General features: G+C 52.5%; 1 protein-coding gene across 5 annotated transcripts in view; it reads right to left on the bottom strand.

The window, feature by feature from the left end:
• Positions 1-15558, bottom strand: part of MSI2 (musashi RNA binding protein 2) — a 389744-nt gene that overhangs the window by 67510 nt on the left and 306676 nt on the right. For all 5 annotated transcript variants that reach the window (XM_030296485.1, XM_030296484.1, XM_030296482.1 and 2 more), the window contains exon 8: positions 9625-9707. In XM_030296485.1, the coding sequence (XP_030152345.1) occupies positions 9625-9707 (83 nt within the window). The remainder of the gene's footprint in view (positions 1-9624; positions 9708-15558) is intronic.

The following is a 15558-nucleotide window of genomic DNA, read 5'->3' on the forward strand; positions in this document are numbered from 1 at the left end:
GGTAGCAGCAAGCGAGTTCTATGTTCTGTCCCCTCACTTCCCCCTCCCAGACATCTCCATCAGGCACTGTCCTTGTAGACGGGGCCCAGCCTGTGGCCAAGTACCAGAGAACCCATATGTACAGGATAACTTGTCTTGCCCTACTGGAAAAGGGTCTTCCTGCCAAGAGACCCTCACGAAAGGGCCTACTGTGCAAACCAGACGGACGTGCCAGCTTAGACAGGTAAAGGCCGCCGGCAGAAACATCCACCTTACAAAGGGCACACACTTGCTATGAACGACCCAGACCCATTTGTGAGAAGCCCTGAGAGGCCCACAGGACATGAGATCTGGACTCTATCTCCCCGGTCAGTCAGCAGGATTACTGTAGGGAGGAAGGAACACATTGTTTACGGAGCGCTCTTTATATGCTCAGCCCGGCCACGAGATCCTCGTGAGCGTGCACGTGTGTGTATACACACATCATCTCACATACAGCATGCACACAGAGTGACATGAACACATAACACATACAAGGCACAGTGCAGGGCACACACGTTCTCAGAGAATACCCACTGTTCTCAGTACCCTCGTTGATCACCTCATTTCCTCTGAGTTGGCTTTATCAGCCCGAAGTGACAACAGAAAAGGAAACTGAGGCCCTGAGGAATGGATTTGCCCAAGGTGATGAGGCCGGGAATGACACAGCTACGACTCGATCCTAGGTGCCCGACTTCCAAACCCGTCCCCACCTCTGGGCCACCGGCTACCCAGGCCCTGCCCGCACAGCCCTTCCCTACCGCCCTCTAGCCAGCCTTCAAGGCCCGTTTGCACGCGATTCCTTCTACAAGGCCAACCCCCGTCCTCGTTCCAGAATTAATTTCATCCACTGTTTCCTCTGTTTTATTAAACTCAGCGATGACAAAGCGAAGGAGGTTATAAACCAATACTATTAACACCTCCCATTTAGCAGGCAGGGGCCGGGTGTGGACACAGAAATGAATTCAGTAGGCTGTGGCTCTCCCTCACAAGGGCTCAGAGTCTGGGCAGGGAGTGGAGCGGAGCGGGTCCCCAGCACCCTCAGGGACACACACCCCTGTGACTGCAGCCTCCGCTCCATCTGGACCTGAGAGCGGGGGCCTGTCCTTTCCACCAGTCTAGTTTAGAGGCTAAGGCTCCTGGCTCTAAATCTCTGCTCTGTTCGCGAGCTCTGAGCAGGAACCAGCTGCCTGACATCTCTGTGCCTCAATTTTCTCATCTATAAAACAGAGTAACAGTAATGCCCACCGCCCCACAGGGCTGCAGTGAGCGAAGAAATTAAAGCAGCTAATCCTGTAAGTGTTGGCGCCGGATAAAGGTTGGGGCATGCCTTAATCTCCGCCACGGGAGCCTAGGTGAGCATCTCTGAAGGTGATAAAGCCAGTTCACATCTGTGCTGGAGTCGCAAAGCCCAGGGAGCAGAGAGGCAGAAAGTGGCCGTCGCCCCCCAGCCCGGCAGGCTCTTGGGACCCCGCCATCGATTTTCTCCCTACCTCTCCCACCCCCACCTACTGGCCAGGTAGGGCCCGGTCTTCCTGCTTTCGTCAGCAAGGTGCGCAAAAGGCGCTTCACAGACTGCACTATTTGGGGAAAAAGCTGATGGTGGCAGCAGCAGCTGTTGTTTTTATTTCTGGGAACCTGCAAGGGCATTTCAAAGTGACAAGACACCTCTGCCTCCAGCAGGTGCCCAAAGGCAGCCGCGAGGCTGGCTGCGCGCCCCCAGCCCTTGGGGGGCGTTGCCAGAAACCCTGCAAAAGCCTTAATTTCTATATTTATAGGATTCAAAAAAATTTTTTTTTCTTAATGTTTATTCTTGAGAGACAGAGAGAGAGAGAGAGAGAGAGAGAGACAGGGTGTGAGCAGGGGAGGGACAGAGAGAGAAGGAGCCACAGAATCCAAAGCAGGCTCCAGGCTGAGCTGTCAGCACAGAGCCCGATGTGGGGCTCGAACTCACAAACTGTGAGATCATGACCTGAGCCGAAGTTGGATGCTTAACCGACTGAGCCACCCAGGCGACCCTAATTTCTCTATTTGAGAGAAAGAGAGAGAGAGAGAGAGAGAGAGAGAGAGAGAGAGAGGTGGCTGAGCATTAGCTTGCACCTGCCTGGCAAGTTGGGCAGAGCAGCTGGGTGAAGTGAAAGGAAGAGCAGGCCCCAGAGAAGGGGTGCAGGGAAAGGGAAACAGCTTTTCCCAGTGGTCTCCATGCCCCCTGCTGACCCCACACGCTGTGGATGGTGTGCAGAGAGCAGCACAAGTGGGAAAGTCCAGAGGGGCTGGGCCACCAAGAGAGGCAGAAGGACCCCACCCTCCCCAGGCCCCCTGCAGTGACCTTCCCAGAGGACGGATGAAGGGTGAAGGAGCCAGAACTTGGGTGACTGGGAGGCCACCTCCCCGCAGGCCCAATTGCTTCTGCCTGGAGAGCAGCAAACATTTACCACCCCGGCCTCCCCACCCTCTCCTCCCTCAACAGGCAAACCCCTCCACCCGCAGGGACAGAGCCGGTACACAAACATGTGCTTGCGTGATGTGGGGGTGGGGGGCGCAGGACCTCCCTCTCGCTCGTAAACACGAGGTTCATTTATTAAGTGCCTCTCTGGCATTTCCTGTTTTTGCCTTCATCCTGCTTGTTTAATATTGCATTTGACATTCTCATTTTATAAATGGTAACAGAAGCAGAATGGATGGCTAAAATTAGCTTACGAGCGAGGAGGATGCGGCCAATAGGGTGGTGAACACACAAGCCTAGTTAATTCCACCCACATTACCCGCCCCGCCCCCCACTCTGGGGCTGGTTCCCGATCAGCTCTGTGGCGGCAGTCTTCGAGCCGAGGAGGAGTGGCCTCAGGGAGGGGATGGGTGCCCACTCACCGGGACACCCCATCCAGGTGGCGGCGCCCCCAGGCCAACCCTAGCTGGCCTCTGTGGACCACCTGACCCAGCACTACACCCTGAGAGGCCCAGCCAGGACTCTCCTGCTCTCTGGTCCTCTTGCCCACCCCAAGTGTGCCCTTGGGCTGAAGGTGGCAGGCGTGAGAGCTCGCCAGGCTTTGTTTTTGAAGTGGGGTTTTCGGAACCTCCCCCAACGGAAGATTCAGCGGAAGGGCCTGAGTGAGCCTCCCTGGGACCTAAGAAATCCCTGCAGTGGCCCCTTCTCCTCTGCAGGATGTACACCTTCTCTCTTCAGGACCACCTCCCAGCCAGGGCATGGCGAGTACCTGCCTCACACCCTCCTCCCTGCCCAGGTCTGCACCTCTGTCTGAGACCACCTTACTTTATGATTATACGTTTGTTCAGTACTGTGATTCTAAGAACAATGATAGTGATGATGAGGCCTACTAGGTTGATAAGAGCACGCTACGGCTGATAAAGCCCAGTCACAAAGCCCAGCAATCTCTGAGGGGGGTGCCATCCCCGTCTTACTGAGGTGGGATCAAAACACAGACCACGAGTAACTGGCCCAAGGTCACAAAGTCTAGCAATGAGTAGCGAACTGTACTGTGGGGCATTCAGCAGTGGGGGATTTGTGGCACTTTCTTCTGGAAAGGCCTCTTGGATTGACAGAACCGTGTTCTGACTGTTCCTCTACTCCCCACCTATTCAGTGCTTGGGGTCCCCCTAAGAATGAAGGCACTGATGCTTTTCTGCAGGCTGCTATCCCAAACCCCAGCATCTGTTTGGGGCACCTCTGACCCTCTGCCTTGGGCTAGTGGACCAGGGTGACTTCTTAGCTGAAAGCCCTTCCTTGGCCCCTTTGAGATAAGCAGACTTCACCTGCTCTGAGCTACGTTAGTAGAGGCCGGGAGCTGAAACTATGGCCCACAGGGCAAATCCAGCTGCTGCTTGCTTTTATAAATAATATTTTATGTGAACACAGCTGTGCCCACTCACATATCATCAGTGGCTGCATTCTGCTCCACGATGGCAGAGTAGCTGTGACAGAGACCTAGGGCCTCAAAAGCCTAAAATATGACCTGGCCCTTTACAAAGCTTTTTGGCCCTCGGTTTAGGCCAAACGGAAGAAACTTGCAGTTACCAATGGAATTTTCGGGAAGGTGATTCCTTCAAGGTTATCAGATTTCTAGACCCTACAACAGTCCAAGAGCTCCCAGGGCCAGGAACCGAACGGGGCCTTCAATAAGCTGCAAAGGGCAGTGGTCGCCATCCTTCCCATCTTAGAGGAGGAAACAGGTGCAGACAAGTGGGGTATCCGCTTGGTCACAGGACAACCAGCGGTGGATATGGGATTCAGGCTCGGGTCCACGTGTTCTAAAGCCCTGAGTGCCTCTAAGTGACCCAGGAGGTCCTGTCTTGGGCACCAGGACATGTGCATGCTACTTGGAGGATCCAACCCATCACCCCAGAGGATGTGCCTCAAACATCTATGTTCCAAGACCCTTGTCAAGAGGAGAGGGATGCCAGTACGGGGGGTCTGGCGGGGGGTGGTCCTGGGCATGGACAGCTTCCTGTGGCAGGAGTGCAGTGGGGGAGACCTGGTGTCCGTGCACACAAAGAGAGTGTGGGGCGGTGCTGAGAGCGCCAGACTGGCCTGGGGATCCCACGCCAGGCTGGCTCATCCAGCTCCGTGCTCCAGGGGCCTCAGCCCTCACTCCGGGTCCCTTCCTTCTGACACACACTATCTCCTTAGCAGCGATCGTCGCCTGGGCCTTCTCAGACTTTAAATGTGCACACGCATCACTAGGGACTTGTCAAAATGCAGATTCTGATTCACTAGCTCTGGGGGTGGGGCCCGGTAGGTCTGTATTCCTACTGAGGTTACAAACTACTCAGCAAATTTCAAAAATCAGATCACCTTCAAGGAACAAGGAAGAGAACTATTTAAAGGAATCCTGTAGGAACCCTTGCACAAAGCAAATGACTCTTCCTCGTTTTCACCAGTCTAACCAACCCAGATTTTTCAATTAATGAGGTTTTGCCTATGTTGGCTGGAGCCAGAGGACAACACTGGTTCAAATGCTAGCCCCGCAGCTTAGAACCACAGGCTATTCCGGTGGGGGACGGGGGGGTGGGGGGGCGGTGCGCCTGGGTGGCTCAGTCGGTTAAGTGTCCGACTTCGGCTCAGGTCGTGATCTCACGGTTCGTGGGTTTGAGCCCCGCATCTGGCTCTGTACTGACAGCGTGGAGCCTGCTTTGGATTCTGGGCCTCTCTCTCTCTCTCACTCCCTCCCCTGTTAGCGCTCTGTATCTCTGTCAAAAATGAATAAAAACATTTAAAAAAATTAAAAAAAAAAAAAAAAAGAACCACGGGTTATTGGAAGTCCCTTCACTACCCTGAGCTCTATCTAGTGTCCGCTCTGTAAAACGGGACGGTGACCAAGTGTGCGTAAAACGCTGTTACAGTGCCCAGCAGATGCCAATGTGCTGCTGTTGAATCAGGTGTCAGAAGAGGAGCCCTTGCATCCCTCATACTGGACCCCACGTTCTCACCCAGCGAGGCCCTCTTGACCCCTCTGGGGTGGGGATTGAGCCGGGCCTCCAGGGATGCCTGGAGCAGGTCTCTGTCAACCCCTGCCTCCTTCCCCACGGCTGAGGCGCTCGCCAGGAGGCCTCTGGGAGGCTGTGCTGGCTGGTGACCAATCGAGCAAGTGTCCCTGCTGCTGGGGGGGCTGCTTCAATCAGGGGCACATGGCGGGAGGCGTTGTTAGCTGTACCCGCGCTGGGGCTCGGCGGAGCGGCCAGAGAGGAAGCCCTCTCCGGAGGGTCACCAGGTGGCTCCGCAGGTGCATGTGTGTGTTTATTGATAAAGAGCCATGTTTGTGCTTCGCTCTGATCCGTGCCAAGAGGGGGAAGGGGCTGAGTCTTGGCTCTCCTAGGCTGGGCCTTGAGCTCAGGTGGCGGCCAGCTGCCCCCCCCCCCCTGCGCCCTCCCCGCACCATCCCGCCACCATACCCGTGGCTCACCTGCCTCTGGGGCACTGGGGGAAGAGGCATGGAAATCTGTCGTGGTCGACAGGGACCCCTCATGCCCAAGCCTGGTCCTTCACCCCAGCCAGGAATCTGGCCCTGGGTGAGCCCATCATCTTCGCCCTTCTCTTAGGAGAACATGGGAGTCCCGTGGGCCATGACCCGGCTGACTGGGAGGGGTGGTCAGGGGTCTTGGAAGGCTGTAGCCCAGCTAGAGGGCCTTTAAAGTCCCGTTACGCCTGGAAGGGGTGCTAGCCTACTGGGTACAAATGTGAGCTTTGGACTTTAGCTCTCTGGGTTTGAACTCTGGTGCTGCCACTTGCTGGGTGTTTGGCCCTGGGAAAATCGCTCACCTTCTCTCTTTGCCTCACTGCTCACTTGCAGTAAAATGGGGATAATAATCAGTACCTACAGCAGAATGCATATGAGAGAAGAGGTGCCTAAAGCAAGCTCTCAGCAGAGTGTGTATGTAGGTAGCACTAAAAAATGTTGGCTGTTTGCAGGATCTCAGTGCAGGAGGGTCGTGCCCTGCCACCACCACCATGGAGGTGACCTCCTTAAGGGAGGGTCTCTACGGGAATGGGGGCAAATTCCCGTGATCCCGGCTTCCCGATGGCTGGCTCTCAGATGCCGGGGAAGGGCCCTCATTTTTTAAAAATGCCCAAGAGACTCGCCAACCAAATCAGATGGGAAATGGCTTTGGGAATTATGCAGTGCCTCCCTGTCACATGGTCCCTCTTGTAATCCTTTCTTCATTCCACAGTTACTGACACAGGGCCCACTGAGTGCCAGCCATAGGGATACTGGGTTAAGAAGGAGCAGATGGGGACTCAAGTCCTATCTCTGTGACTCATCCGCGGTGAGACCTTTCTTATCTGTGAACATGAGAAAATGGTTGCTCCAGGCACACTCTGGGGTGGCGTGGTAACCTGTCCCTGCAGAATTCACAGAGATGGCCAGGGTTCCAGGAGCTGGGTCTTTACAGCGTCACACACAGTCCGGCTGACAAAACACTCCTGTGGACCTTCTAACAACCGTCTGTGTCTCTGCTCGGCAGTCTGAGCTCTCAGGGTCTTTCCAGTCCGTCATCTGAATTCTGTCCATAGCACGGTTTACATTCATTTCCTTTTCCGTGGGTCTCAGGAGTAGAAACCGGTATCACGGAATCCAGAGCAATTCAGGATTCAGGCTTCTTCAGGGAAGGACGGCTTGCTGGAGAGGTCCTTCCAGCGACTAGCACGTGGCTGGTGGCAAGAGCTCAAGTTTATCAAGCCCGAGCCTGTGCGACCCCGTGCTCAGACCTCCCCCAGGCCCGGCGACCCCACCAGGCGGTCACCACAGGCCCCGTTGCCCTGGAGCTCGGCGAGGCCTCCTGATCTATCAAAGCCTCCTCCAGCACCTCAAAATCCCCCCTGAGAGCCGGTGACTGGTGTGGAGCAGGGCTGGGCAACTGCAGGGACACCTCCAAGCCTGTGTGTGACCCTCACCGCTCCGCACCCACCCCCTCCTCTTATCTACTTCCGTTTTTGTTTATCCCCGTAAAGAACGAGTACGAGCCCCAGATTCAAGAGAAAACAGAAACCCTCACACGACGAACACAACTCCCTGTACCTACCACAGTCAGCCTCTAGCTGGGTGGAAAAGAGGGTGACAGATGCGAAACGACTGGGGACAAGGGCCACAAACGTCTCCTGCTTCAAGCCAGGCCAGGGGTTATCTTGCTGGGACTGAAACTCTACCTTCTGACCATCCCCCTGTGTCATCTGGGACTTGTCCTCACACCCCCAAGCTCAAAACAACTATCTGTGTAGTTCATCTGGCAGCCAGTAAGCTCAAGACCTATGTTCCTTTACTGCCTGGGGAGCCCTGGGGCAGATCCCCCGGCCCCCAGTCTCCCCACTGGAACAGTGAGGAGAATAAATCCCTTTCTCACTTGTGTTTCAGGCTTGTTTCAAAAGCAGTCTATAGGGAAGGGCCTCACATACGCATTCAAGGCAGCACATAGCACAGTCTCTCGCCAGTCTACACTGGGCCTTCCCGATGAGCTGTTAAATCCTGGCAGGATGGGAAGGTGCCTGCCAGTGCTCTCGGATGCCTCTTTCGCTCTCCGCTGCCCAAGCGGCCCTTGGCGGAGCCTGTCAACAGTGAGCCTGGCTAGGAGAAACAAGGCCTCTGGGTACCAGAGTTAGGTTTCCTTTTAAGCCCCGTCTCTATAGTTTTAAAAACAGCAAGTAGCAACCTACCAAAACAGAGAGGTACCAACTGGAAGGCGCCGAGTTTGCGGGGAGGGGGTACAGAGAACGTCTATGAAGGGTCCTGTGTTATTCCTACACACTTATCTCCCCAGTACCATTTTAATGCCTGAGCTGACACCTCCAACCTACACTATGCAAAAAAAATCCAGTGTTTTCATTTCAGATGCATATGATGGCTAGGAACAATATGAACAATATTATTTTAGTGCCCTGGGAAAAAATTAGCAAGTCAAATATTGAATCAGGCCTGTAGCACCACATGCTAAGCAGACTGCTTTGATCTTATCCCCACTAAAAGCTCTATTATTGAATTTAAAGTCAGCGAACACATATCAGACCAATATACAATGCATATCTGAATGCATGTTTCAGAAGCAAGGAATGTTTTGACTAAAGGAAGAAAATATCAAAGTCACAGCTGCAAGTGAAACAAATTTGCCCTCCCTCTTCTCTTGGGGCTGGAGGCTTTGCTGGCCAACCAAAATATTTTGGCTCCAAAGGTCCTGCTGATGGCTCCAGAAACACCTGCTGAGCTCCCAGATTTCTGGAACCAACAACAAGGGGGGTTCGCACCCACCTACTCGATTTGAAGGAATTTGAGACTTGGAGCCAGCCAATGTGCACATTCAGTACATGGTATGGCACCCTCTGGTGGCCATTCCTCTTGGAGGCCTATCTGGCTCCCCAAACTCAGCCATGGTCGTCACCTCCTCCCTGCTGAGGGTGCCTTCCCAGGAAAAGAAGCTTTAAAGGGCCAAATGGAGGTATGGAAGAAGGCACTCATGAGGGTAAAACTAGCCAGTTGATCAGAAAGGGAGAATGTTAATTGCCCAGCAGGGCCCAAAGAGAGAACAAATTTGGGTGGTAAACTTCCTACCCAGGATACGCCCCCTCAAAAAGCCAAGCCAAACAGCCAACACATATCCTAAGCCACGAGTTGGCAAATTAGAACGTACAGGCCAAATGTGGTCCCCCACCCACCCACCGTGGGCTTTTGTACAGCCCAAGAGTCGAGAATGGTTTTGTACTTTTAAATGGTAAAAATATAATCACAAAACTAAATATTTTGTGACACGTGAGAACTGCATGAGATTTTAGTGTCGGTGTCCATAAACAAAGCTTTACTGATACACAGCCTTATTCATGCGGTACTGTCTGCACACGCTTTTGCGTTTCAACAGTGGAGCTGAGAGGCTGTGGCAGTCAGCCGCGTGGCCTGCAAAGCTGAAAATATTTATCCCTCGGCCCTTCGCTGAAAGTTCACCAACTCTTGCCGTTCCCAGAGCTGAGCCGTCAGAGTCTTAGAAGGTGCCCGCCCTGCCCACCCTCCAGCATGATGACGTGGGCTACAGGAGTGTGCAAGACAAAGGTGTGTACGTGGGGGAAAGGGGGGCATCGCATGCATGGTAGCCTCACCCCTGCAAACTTACCATTTTATTATTGATTTCATGGAAATGGATCTCACAGACTTTCTCCACAACATCTTCATTCTCAAACGTGACAAAGCCAAACCCTAAAGGAAAAAGGAAAAACAAAAACACAAAAACAGAGGGGGTGGTGAGTTCAGTTCTGGCCGGCTACATGTTTTCCTTTGATGTCCTGCAGCAGTGACAGGCTCCTGATCTGAGGGTAGGGGGCCGGATCCCTGGGAAGGGCCTCCAGGTTGAGGAAATGACTTCTCATTTGTAGCGAGCACCCTTCTGACAGTGAGGAAAAGTTAATGATTTCACCCCCGTGCGGCGGGCGCTGTGTGGTTTACATTTGCCCGGAAGCAAACAAGAAATTTACTCGTCTGTTATTTACAAGGGTCAGAGCCCCTGTGGCTCTGTGCGTGTGGAGGCGGGTGGGTGGGCTACCCAGAGCGGGGGCGGGGATCACTGCGGGGCCACGCTTGCCCTTTCCGTGCTGGAATGGCCAGCCCTTGGGTCGGCCTCCAGACGGAGGTGGTTATTTGTCCTTTTCTTCCTGAATTACTTCCTCTAATACCTCATCAGGACATCCTGAGGCCTGGAAGAAACTATTAAAAGTTTCAGGCCTCTGTTCTGCGCAGGCATCCTTTTTCTACCGCTGCTTCCAAAGCGCTGCGGATCTGGGGCAGTTTAAGACTGTTTGATGCCTGCTGTCAGCCCGTCAGCTATCCACTGTATTTACTCGGCTGGAGACCGGCTTTGCTAGACAAGCTGTACTGAAGAATTTTGGCAGGCGACCGCTGCTCAGCATCCTGAGTCGCTCTCGACTGCCCCTCCCGCCCTTCCAGCACGCTGCCCCATCTGTGACCCCACTCGGAAAGCACTGCTTTAACACATGGACCCACTCACAGGACGGCGCCCCGCCTCAGATGAAACGCGGCTATAGTGTGAGCACTAACACCGGGGGGAATGCATGCAACAGGTGCAGACATCCTAATGCGGGGTGCGGGGGGTCGCAGCAGACCTGACCTTGCACGTATGAACTTATGTGTCATCCTGGGAAGCCCCTTCCCCACTCTGCGCCTTGAGCTTTGCGCACCTGCAGATTAAGGTGGTGACACTGACCACCCCTCAGGTCACAGCCCCCACGCCCATCAGGATTTGCAAGGCTCTCTGCTATGGACTGAAGGTTGTGCCCCCCCCCCCCCCCCCCCGCCCCAATTCATGTGTTGAAATCCTAACCCAAGGTGACGGTGTTAGGAGGCAGGGCCTCTGGGAGGCACGTAGGTCATGAGGGTGGAGGCCTCACGAATGGGATTAGTGCCCCCATAAACGATGTGAGAGACCCTGCTTTATCTGTCTGCTTTCTGCTGTGTGAGGACAGTGAAAAGACAGCCGTTCTATACCGGGAAGGGGGACTTCACCAAAACCCTGCTCATGCTGGCTCCCTGATCTCGGACCTCCAGCCTCCAGAATGGTGAGAAATACATTTCTGTTGTTTATAAGCCTCCCAGGCTATTGTACTTTGCAATAGCAGCTCAAATTGGCCAAGACACTGCCATCCCCAAAGATAGGAGCCTGGCCAAACACAAACCTGGACCCACCAACCAGGAACATGAAAATCAAAATGGCTACTTTTATATCAGGACTGTGTTTCCTTTTCAAGCTTGTGTGTTGACTTTGGGTCCTGGAAACCCAGGGTGGAGAGGGCATCTCTCCGGTCCTTTCTAGGTCTCTCCTCTCCGGCTCCACCACCACATTCTCTAAGGAACAGCAGAGGACAGGGCAGATGAAACACTGATCTCCTACATCATTGCTGTAGGATCTAGAAAATTCCTAGGGAGAGGAATGGAAACAGCCACTGTCTACTCTGAAACAATTTCCAGCAAAACAGGGAGCTGGGACTACCACACAAATGGCAGTCACAGTCTTTATTAGGATATATATCTAATTACTATGCACCGAATACCAGGCCAGTGTTTCCACAGCACACATCCCAGCCTGTTATAGACACGAATGGCTGAGGGTCAGATGTACCATCAGGGGGACATAAGTATGTGCTACAGAGGCTCAAAGTTGGCACGTTTTCCCCAGCATCATCCTGGAGAGGCTGGGTCCTCAGGCACAAAGACGTTTTGTTGGAAATGAGGCCCAACAAAAAAAACTTTCACCAGGTGTACAACCCTGAGCCCCAAACCAGGTCCCTGTAGAGACAGGGACAACACCATTCTCTGGGTTCCCTCATTTGGGCGTCTCCTCCTCTCTGGCCCCTGGGGTCCATCTGTCGTTCACAGAGCAGGACGAGAGCCACGCCCAGAGGCAGCCTTCACGTAATTTCTCTTCAGGCTTTGGTGTGTTGGCTCCCTATGCCCCCTTCAAAGGAGTGTGAAAACCATCAGGTAAGCCTATCACCCAGGCCGGGACCCCTTCAGCACACGGGGGACCTGCATCATTTTGGTTAACCCCCTCTCTTCTGCCCACCCTCCTAGACCCAGATGCTAGGGGCCCCTCAAGAAGGGTTAAGATGCAGTGCCCTTCAAAAGGTGCTCAGGGGAGGGAAGGGTACACGGCAGATGATGGGGGAATCTGCTAGCGGGGCTTCAAGAACGATGATGGGGCTGGGGCTTCACTCACTCTGGGTCCCCGGGATGCACAGAGCCCCTCACACGCAGAGAGTGCTGAGGGGCTGGTGGCTGGATGAACGAACCATTTCTGCATCACTGCCTCCCTTCGAGACGGACTCAGCCCTTCCTTCTGCATTTGCAGGCTCCCACCTGTGCTCCATGGTTGAGTATGCAGAGGTCAGCAAGGCAACGTCCTTCTTCTACAGCAATTTGCTCCCTAAGTGACACAAGTCTGAGGTTCCCACTCAAGGAGAACGTCTCTGCCGAACGGATCTCGCCCCTCCCTCACGACCCTTGCTTGTAGCCTGCGGGTCACCTCGACATTCATGTGTCTTTGAAGGTCACCTCTCTAGCCTGTATCTAAACCCCGCCAACACGTGAATGTCTACGCAAGCCAGGACGGGCTGGTACTCAGGGGAAACCTCCCTGCAAATGAGGTTGAATGTAATGGTTTGAACAGTGACTCCCAGAAGATGAGTCCCCATCTTAACCCCTGGAACCTATGAATGGGACCTTGTTTGGAAGAAAGGATTTTGCAAACATAACTAAGTTAAGGATCTCAAGAATGAGGGCAGGCCCTAACCCAGTGACAGGTGTTCTTAGGAGAGAAAGGAGGGGGGGAATTTGAGACCTAGAAGGCAGAGAGACCATGTGAAGACAGAGGCAGACAGTGGAGTGATGCAGTCACTAGTCAAGGAACACCTGAGCCACCAGAAGCTGCAAGTGACAAGGGAAGTGTCCCTGAGGGCCTTCAGAGGGAGCATGGCCCTGCTGACACCTCCTATGTGGACATCCGGCCTCCAGAACTATGAGAGCACAAGTTTCTGTCGCTGTAAGCCACCCAGTTTTTGGAAATTTCTAACAGCAGCCTCAAGAAGCTAGTACAGCCAGGTTACAGGTCTCGCCGCCCCCACACAGGTGGGTCACACGTGACCTCCCCCTGCCGGGCCAAGCATGTGCTCTGGATAGAAGGTAACAGAGTGTGGACAAATGAACCGAACCCATCAGTGCCACTGGGAAATAACACGAAGCCAGTGCCAGTCAAGGGCACCGCTCCGCAAGCCAGAGGACAGCCTGGTTTGCAGCCAGCCTGCTGCTGAGCACAGGTACTTGATCCTGGAACAGTGCCCAGGGTAAGTCAAGTCACCGTTGGGGTGATGATGGCGAGATGACCACCACTGAAGCTGCTTTTCTGCTGCAACCCATGCCTTCCTGGTCCGCTGTGCAAACCACGGTCTGAACTCCAGGCCCAGTATCATTCGGGGCTCCCTGTATCGCCAGTTTCCCACTCTGTGCCACCACTCAGAGCCGGGGAGAGGTGTGACAGAGGTAGGAGACAGGAATTAAAATGCAGACTGCATCAGGAAGGGTGGGGGCAGGACTCGCTGCATCATTTCAAATTCTGACTCTGATATTCTCCCTGCTGGTCCCTTCCCTAACCCCACAGGACTCAAAACTTGAGTATCACAAAAATGATTTTCCTGATCAAAGGAGAGAGTCTGGATTTCAAGCCTATGTACCTTGGATGCATAACAATTCAGTGATGTCAAGACTCATTTGCAGTATTTTAAAGATCTATATCGTTTCGACAACCTTGTTTGGCCCGGATAGAGAAAACAAAGTTGATTGTGTCTAAAATATTTATTTATTCCATTTGAGAAAGCAGAGAAACCAGGAAACACTTAATTATCAATAAATGTTATTCCTTAACATATAATCATTTTTTTTTCTCAGAGGTGCATTACCATTTACGATGAATTAGTAACTCAGTGGAGAACAGCCCCCAAATAAATTAAACAGAGTGAAAAGACAGCAGGGTTAGAAATTTGGGAAGGATCGGGTGGTGGGTGGGAAAAATCCTTTTTTTGACATCCAAGACTTTTGCTTTCTTGAAATTAAATATTTTATTGAGTAAAAATGTACATAATATATAATTCACCATTGTAACCATTTTTTAAGCGTATGCTACAGTGGCCGTAAGTATATCCATGATGTTGTGCAACTGTCACAACTATCCATTTCCAGAACTTTTTTTTTTTTTAACCATCCTGAGCTGAGACTCTGTACCCAGCAAGCAATAGCTCCCCATTTGTCCCTCCCCCAGTCCCTGGCAACCTCATTCTCCTCTAGGTACCTCTGTAAGTAGAATCATACAGTATTTGTCCTTTTGTGTCTGGTTTATTTCACTCAGCATAATATTTTCAAGGCATCATAGTCTTTTGAACAGTCTGCCAGATGTACAGATCCTACCTGAAACTCAGGAAGTCTGATTCTTCTTGAGAAGGGGCAGAAAGGACTGATTACTTTCCTCCCATTTTTTCCAAAAGAGAGCCCCGCAGAGAATCAGAAATGGTGGCTCATGAAAGCCTACCAGGTAGAGGCATAACAGCCAGGTAAAGGAGACACGGAATTATCCTTGCTCAAAAAAAGGAAGGACCAAATAATGAGCTGTGTATTCCTGGAGAGTCCCTTCACCTCTCTGGGCTTCTAAAAGAAGCAGACAGATGCATGGGGTGGGGTGGGGGGAGGGCACAGGGCATCTTACTCTGGTCCCAGCCAAGGCAAGGACTTTGATCCATGGTGAGTCTACGAGGGCTCACACTCCATCAGGGCCCTCTGGGGGTGTCCCTGTGATCCCCCCTCCTTGGTTTCTGATCTCCCTTGATCCTAAGGGGAGGCACCACCCTGAAGCCAGAGAAGTCTGTAGGTATTTAAAGTCACTCAAGCTGCCATTCAGAACAAAGAGGAACCGTAGGGATTGACAACCGTGTGGGGGACAGTGTCGAAGGGTCAAAATTTGGGGGACAGCAAGCTAGTTCACCAAAGGGACCCTCTCACCTGTCATCAGCAAAATGACACCTGCCCAGCCTCTCACGAAGCACCCCCACATCTGAGGGCCCCCAGGAGTCAGCAAAATTGGCACGAAGAAAAGGTCGGGAGGATGAAACTCCAAACAAAAAGGGTTTAAAATGGACATAAATAGGGTAGGAGTTGACAGGGCGCATTTGAAAATGAAATTCTCCAGCATTCTCCTGAATGAAGCTATTATTGGAAAGTAACAAGTAAAGCTCTATTTAAGAGATAAGCATTTAACAGTCAAACCTTTTTTCCCCCTCTCTTATTCAAATGAACAAAACTGAATATTCATTTGAATAATACAAAGCTATAGAACACACACACACACACACACACACACACACATACACACACAGAAAGAGAGAATAGAAATCTGAAAACGAGATACCTCACAATGAAAATGACCTGCTACAGATGGGGGTACTGGGGAACATCTGACAGTTAACCTACAAAGAATTCCTTTTTAGGTCAGGGA

This window comes from Lynx canadensis, chromosome E1 (assembly GCF_007474595.2).
Source record: "Lynx canadensis isolate LIC74 chromosome E1, mLynCan4.pri.v2, whole genome shotgun sequence".
Lineage (NCBI taxonomy): Eukaryota > Metazoa > Chordata > Mammalia > Carnivora > Felidae > Lynx > Lynx canadensis.